The sequence below is a fragment of the Adiantum capillus-veneris genome, chromosome 21, assembly GCF_014529385.1.
Source record: "Adiantum capillus-veneris isolate H3 chromosome 21, ASM1452938v2, whole genome shotgun sequence".
Classification (NCBI taxonomy): Eukaryota; Viridiplantae; Streptophyta; class Polypodiopsida; order Polypodiales; family Pteridaceae; genus Adiantum; species Adiantum capillus-veneris.
Window position 1 is genome coordinate 11,528,035 of NC_140951.1, and position 7,420 is coordinate 11,535,454.

General features: G+C 41.1%; 1 protein-coding gene across 1 annotated transcript; it reads right to left on the minus strand.

Moving 5' to 3' along the window:
- Positions 1-982: 982 nt before the first annotated feature.
- On the minus strand, positions 983-2,521 carry LOC147430547 (uncharacterized). The gene has a single exon (XM_086494424.1). The coding sequence runs from the start codon at positions 2,357-2,359 to the stop codon at positions 1,544-1,546; it is 816 nt and encodes a 271-aa protein (XP_086350550.1). The 5' UTR covers positions 2,360-2,521; the 3' UTR covers positions 983-1,543.
- Positions 2,522-7,420: the final 4,899 nt, after the last annotated feature.

The window sequence follows — 7,420 nt, forward strand, 5'->3', positions numbered from 1 at the left end:
CCCTTCCCCTTCTCGTTGAAGGCGCTTCCTCTCACCATCGCCTTCGCCATACCTCTTGCTCCATGTCCCCACCTCGGTTGTTGTACCCATAGCGCCCATGTTTGCCTTTGCTTACTGGCATCCCTTACTAGCAAATGGCCCTTACTGGAAAGTTTCACCTCCTAGTTTTTTTTGAAAAAATAGTAGCTCATCTTCCTCCACGTACGTGGACACATGCATTTCTACTATCACCCTTCCTTTTGCCTTCTAAAATTAATGAGCCTACTTTTTTAATTTTATTTCAGCTGGTACCCCCTACTACTAGCTAATGTCATAGGAACAACCCCAAGAGATCTGTCTGATGAAATTTTGAACTCAAGATATGTAACGTAGAGACTCCAAATTGGAACTTTATGGAGCTAAAAGGCATGTAGACAATGTTTTTTGTTTTTGGGGAGGGGGGGGATGAAGAATTTTAACGTCGTAGGAAACTATCCCAAGAGACCTCACAGTTCTATCGAACTCAAGACCTGTTAATCAAAAGGAAATGTCATAACCAATCTACCACATTTGGGTGATAGAAAGTTTATACCATTTTCCTCTTTTATTAACACACTCACACACACCCAAGAAAGAAGAAGAAGAAGAGAATTTTCCCGGTTTAGGAATGAATTAGCTTGACTATAATTTTGATTCAATAGTAAATTTCGGGGTCAAAATCCGGGCATTGTAGTTTTAATTTCATCAAATGGTGTCAAGGGGGAAATTTATTGATTTTTTTACAAACCAAGCTTGGAATCTCACTGAAAACTTGAACACTTTGACTATATATTTACAAATTGACAACTACAGGCATGATTTCTTTGTCTAGTGACCTCGCTGAATAATTGAGTGCTTACATGAGATGCATACTAGGGCTTGCCAAAAACATTTCTCCTAACAAAAGAAATAAGGTCACACTTAAAACTCTTCATGTTTATAGGTCAAAATTTGAAGCATTTTACACAAACTTGTACAATTTTTGCTGGTTTTCTCCAAAGCAAGCTCGGAATCCAGATAGGATTTTGCATTTTAATATGGTTAAAACACACTAAACCCCGGTTTTTGCGAGCCTTGATGCAAACTTCGACCATCTCTTTTCTATAGTTGAATGGTCAATACCTATGCTTGGTGCTAGAACGATTACAATGCTTTAGGGCTCCTTGTTCACAGGGATAAGGCTAGACAAATACCATATGTGGCAACACCCTCTTTATGTTTGCAATCAAAGCCAGTCTTGCCATTGGTTTACACACTCAAGCCCTATATATGGATAATACATACTTGACCATGATGCAAATTACAAAATTGGACTCTTTGCAAAATATATCCACATAATTTGTGAAAGCAATATTCCTGAACTTTAGGGGATGGCTAAGAGGGATGGAAACACTCTGAGAAAGTATATCAATCTCTCTCTCTCTCTCTCTCTCTCTCTCTCTCTCTCTCTCTCCGCCCCCATATGTGGGCGGTGCACAGATTTTCTACTTGAAAGTATTTGAAAGAACATACCAAAGAAATTTGATTATTTGTACACCCGGCAAGACATTAGAGTGAGGTCTCTAGGGAAATAAACCACTGCCTTCAGCTTCAAATCATCGATTAAAGTCGGTGAAAATGTGCTTCTGCCGATGGACATGGAGTTTAGCCAATCCCAAGGTTGTGATGCATTCTTCCCACGAAGAGGCAATCTACTAGATCCAAGCATGCAGAAAACCCTTTCTTCAGTCTCTAACTCAGCATATACACCCTCCATTCGAATTTTCAAGCTTGTAAGGCCTCGTTGCACTAGAAAATCTTGTTCTTCTGTGCTCTTGTCAACTATAGTCGATATGCATCCCACTTGCAAGACTGCACTCACATTAACCATGTTGCCTTGAAGAGAGTACCCACTTGGTAGGTTGACATCAGTAACACGAAAAGAAATAAATTGAAATCCTTGGTCCTCAGCTTGCCCATTGGATGTATTCATGAAAGTAGGTATGAAGGGCAACAAAGATTTTTGGCCAGAAGCCTGCTTCCATTCACCATAGGTGAAGCTAAGCTCATTGGTTAAAGCCTGCTTCTTGTTCTCCATTTCTCTCAGAAAAGATGCATCATGGGACACGTGCATTAAGTGAGGAATGCAATGCTGCAGGACCTCCTTACTGCGACTATAAGATGACCTGTATGTTGTTCCCTCTCTTTCCACCTCAATTTCCACTGCTGGGGGATCGTCCAGCCCTCGAGCCTCGGACAAGTTAACATGATAGGTGTAATATGAAAGGTAGGCTAGGCAAATCAAGATGAATGTACACATTCCACATCCATAAGACCACTTCTTGCAGCCTGGCACCAGCATTGCTTGGAGATGAAGAACCCAAAGCCCTCGTGCTCACACACACACAGCCAAACACACACACCCGCCCTCCTCTTCTCTCTCTCTCTCTCTCTCTCTCTCTCTCTCTCTCTGTGCATCTACGCCTTCGCCACTCTCTCTTAGAGTGATTTGCTTTTCCATACGACTCGCCTTCTTCATCTGGTGCAGCACATCTAGACTTCCACGATTGAACTTTTGACATTGCAAAGAACATAGGGTAATAAGAGTCTTCTTTGTGTGAGAGAAAAATATAAAGTGATAATAATTTTTTTTTAAAAATGTGGTAACAATGAACTATTTAGATTACAATATCTATCTATACTCTATACTATATATTAAGGAGACTGGTTTTCCAGTTCCACGTGTCAAAGTTTGCTGCATCCGATGAGTTCCGGTTTATATGAGTGCGGGGGAGAGAGAGAGGCCGCCACAATCCTCAATGCCCCTCTTTAAAAAGAGAGGTACACAAATGCCAACACCCTCTCACAAGGGTTTAAAAGAAATAACACATTTTTAAGATTATTATTAGCTTGCCATGTGGCACTAAACCTCAAGCTTTATCCAATGGTCCAGAGATGCACCCAAAATTCAATCGTTTACTGAGGACTACTTATGTAGTCCAAAAAATATTGGCTAAACACTGACATGTGCTAGATGGGATAAAGAATGCATATATCAGTGATATATATGTGGCTTAATATGGATGAATGAGACTTGAGAGGGTTGTCAAGACGGCAAAAAAGAAGAGAAGCTTTCCAAAAGCTTGTAGCATCACTATCAGTAAAACTAAACCAAAATCGTATATTTCTGAAAAAGTAAATCTTTTACCCAACGTTGCACTTAAATTCTGTTTTCAAAACAATACACTCTTTTTGCTATTTTAATTATAATCCTCGAATGAAAGGTAGCAACAAAAAGAATGACAAAGAGCCAATGTTACCATATACATGTGGTAGTGATGTGTGTGAACACACTAGGACTGTCGAGGCATTTTTTCCCTCTTTAGGAGGTTTTTTCCCCCGTGCATTGTATATATGCCCATCACTCTAGGGTTAGCCATCTTTCCATTGCACACTAACACACTCTCTATTGTGTGCCATGAGGTTCCTTCGTCTTCTCCAAGCTGAGTGCGTTTCTCTGCAACCCTAATTCCAACAATTGGTATCAGAGCAGGTTGCGTCCTCCTGGGCTTAGTCGCCAGTAGCTCCAGCACACGCCTGCTCACTTTCTTCGATTTCTGTGATCTTTGGCAAGTTTTCGTAGGTCGACAAAAATTTCAGGGAACCTCATAGGGCTAAGTCTGCTCAGATTTTTGATTCGGGCTAATTTCGGCCTCCGTTTCCACTACAGGCAGTGCTGCACTAACTATTTCGTCATTTTGTGAAGAATTTTTGTCAGTGCCATTTTTTGCATAACAGGTGCCTTACAGTCTTCTACGGTTTGTGCTATATAACACGTGTTGTTCCCGCTTCGTTTCTCCTCTTTTGGGATAGTGTTCACATCAGGTGCAACATTTACCATGGCTCACAACAACACTGATGTGTTCAAGATGTTTGCTGCTGAAGACAGATTGGATGGGGACAATTACCCTATGTGGGTTTACATGATGCAACATGTTCTTGTGTCAAAGGGCGTCTGGAATATTGTGCAGGGCATTGATGTACGTCCTGGTTCTGAGGATGCAGCGATGTTGAGGATGTGGTAGGTCTTGTTACAAGGATTGCTGCTATTAGAGTTGTTTTACCTACAGCAGAACATCTCGTTGGGATGTAAAGGATGCATAGGCTCATGCATTGATTGCGTTGTCTGTGAAGCGCACCATTGTTTCTCACATTCGTTCAGCAAAATATGCAAAACAGGCTTGGGATATTTTGAATGGTCTTTATGCAAGTCGCAATGGGGCTAAAATAGCTTTGCAGCGTAAAGAGCTGGAGTTGAAGATTATGCATGAGGAAGATGATATGGACACTCTCCTTGCTGGTGTCAAGGATATCAATGAGTAACTTATTTCTATAGGTGAAGTCAATTCAGAGAGTTCCCTTGTGCAGACTGTTCTTGATGCCTTACCAGATTCTTACCAGACTTTTGCTAGTACTTGGAGACTTATGACCCAAGGAAATCCTAAAGTTGTCAAGTTTGATGCATATGCAAATTGTTGTTGCAAGAGTCACTTTCCAGGAAAAACAGGACTAGACAGCGTGCATTTGAATAGGCTTTTATTTCTTCTCAAAGAAAGGGTGGTAACAACAATGCAGCCACTTCTTATGGTTCTATTGTGAGTGGCAAAACTTATGTTCCCAATGCTTCTGCTGGCAGCACTTCGTCTGGCAATTCTGGTGATAAGGGCAAAAAGAAGATGCATTGCCATTATTGTAAAGCTAATGATCACTTGATCAAACAGTGTCCTAAGTTGAAGGCCAAAGAGGCTAAGAAGAAAGAGGGTGGTTCCATTGCAAATACTGGTTTCACTACCAATGCCGCCATTGTTGAGTCTTCTGTGAAAGGAGACTGTGATGCTGATGTTGATGTAGAATGGGCTTTTAGTGCAGAGTGTACCTATAATCCTGCCGTCCATGATGCATGCATGTCAATTGCTACAGATTCACATGTGTGGTATTTTGACAGTGGTGCTACAAAACACATTACCTCACATTGTGAATTGTTCACCTCTCTAAAGTCTGTCTCTCATGGGAATTCAGTCCCTTGTGCCAACAATGCCTCTTATCCGATTCAGAGAGTTGAAAAGATTGTACTTATTGCTGCAAATGGTAGTTCTTTCACACTTGTTGATGCACTTTATGTACCTGGGATCAAGAAGAATCTTTTGTATGTATCTGCACTTGCAAGACTTGGACTTGTAGTCAATTTTGTGGATGACAGATGTACAGTTCATGATCTCAGTTTTGGTGATGAAATTGTTGCATCTGGGCATTTGTGCCGTGGGCTATATAAGCTCACTTTGTATGATAAGTGTGGACAAAATTTTGCAAATGCAGTTGCTGATTCAAGGGTTCCAGATGCAAAACTTTGGCATGCACGTTTTGGTCATTTGAATTTTGCCAGTTTGCTGCGTTTGCAAAAAATTGATAAGGTTGCTTCTTTGCCACCTCTTGAAGCACCTGTCAAACATGTTTGTGAAGGTTGTATTTTGGGTAAAATGCAGCGTTCTAAGTTTCCAAAAGATGGTTCAATTAGGGCCACACGCAGGTTGCAGCTTGTGCATAGTGATGTTTGTGGGCCCATGCAAACTCCATCCTTGGGCAATTACCTTTACTTAGTGACTTTCATTGATGATTACTCCAGGCATACATGGGTATTTCCGCTTAAAGAGAAGTCTGAAGTTTTTATGTGCTTCAAACAATTTCTGGCTATGGCTGAAAATGTCTCGAAATGTACTATGGGCACCCTCCGTTCCGATCGAGGGGGGTATTATATATCTCATGAATTTAATGCATTTCTGGCTAGCTTTGGGATAAAACACCAATGTACAGTGCCTTATACACCTCAGTAAAATGGTGTTGCTGAGAGGAAAAATAGGTCACTTACAAAAATGGCACGATGTATGGTCAAAAGTCAAGCTTTGCCGCATTCTTTTTGGCTTGAGGCCATTATGTGTGCCACTTGTGTACTAAACATGTGTCCTACGAAAGATTTGCAATATATTACTCCATATGAAGCATGGCATGATAGAAAGCCTTCTATTGAACACATGGATATTTTTGGCTGTTTGGCATATGCTTTGGTGCCACAAACACAACGCAAAAAATTTGATGATAGGGTTGTCAAATGTATTTTTGTTGGTTATAGTGCTGAACGCAAAGGTTACAGGTTGTATCATCCGCAAACAAAGCGTATTCTGGTTTCACAAGATGTAGTGTTTGTGGAAGATTCTGTTCATGAAAGGATAGGGTATCTGAACATGCTCATCACCACCTAGCCATGCCCTATATAGGCCCTTGGCCTTCTAAATATAGGGACCCCCTTGACTGCATGTCCGTCCTGGCCCTTGGCCCGGACTGGTCCTACCCTTGTCCTGACATTACTCCCCCTTGGAGAAGCGTTTTCGTCCGTGAAAACACAAGTGATGGTATCTTCATAAGAACACTAATGTTTTCTACCATAACATCCCACATGGATCCAACGGTTCATTTGAGCGGAACCCGGTTCAGTAGGAGGTTCAATGAAACCAAGAGTAACATCTTGATTTTCTACATTGTTGTCCATTTGTAACCATCTGATGGTACCGGTTCCTATCCAAACGTAGTGTGTAGGCTCCATTTAGAACTCTCATGAGCATGGTAAACGAGTTTATCACAACATAGGTGTACCAAAAAGAGTACCTCTTGTCACTTTCCATGAGAGTAACTTGCTGACATAACACATCTGCCAATTTTAAGTCCTTGACTTGGCCCTCTTCTTCATCATCATTAAACAACCCCACCCTAACGAGTGTTCAAGGTTGAGAACCTGAGTTATACATGAAGAGACTACCTAGTCGCAACATGCGTTAACTGATAGTAAGTAAACTCCAAAAAGAGCAATAAATGCTTATGAAGCTAATGTACGCACTTTGCATATCCTTTAGCCCAAGATTACACTTTGTAATCTGTCAATCCTCTTGGATACTGACAGTATTGAGGTGTGTTTCCCCCACGGTTTACAGACAGTCTTCCCAGATGGCACGTAAACGGGAAATCACAATAGCGTATAACATTGATGAGGAATCAACAATGTGTGAAATAACCATCGTGGTTAACTTAAAAAATCCACAAACACCCAAACCGAGCCATGACCTCTATTGGTGATTAGTAGACTTAAAGGTAATCTCATAGAGAGTGCACATAAAGTGCAAAATGCTTCATAAGCAACAACTTGAGGAATATGCATGTTGTTCCAAACCAGTCTTTGCTAAACACTAGGGCCCATAACACCTAGTGTGCATGCATTTAGCAAAAAACAGATCCGAATCTGTATTTCCATGGTAATTCTTGCCAATACTTATGGCAAATGTGATGCGCCTAGCACACATTAACAGGAATGTAA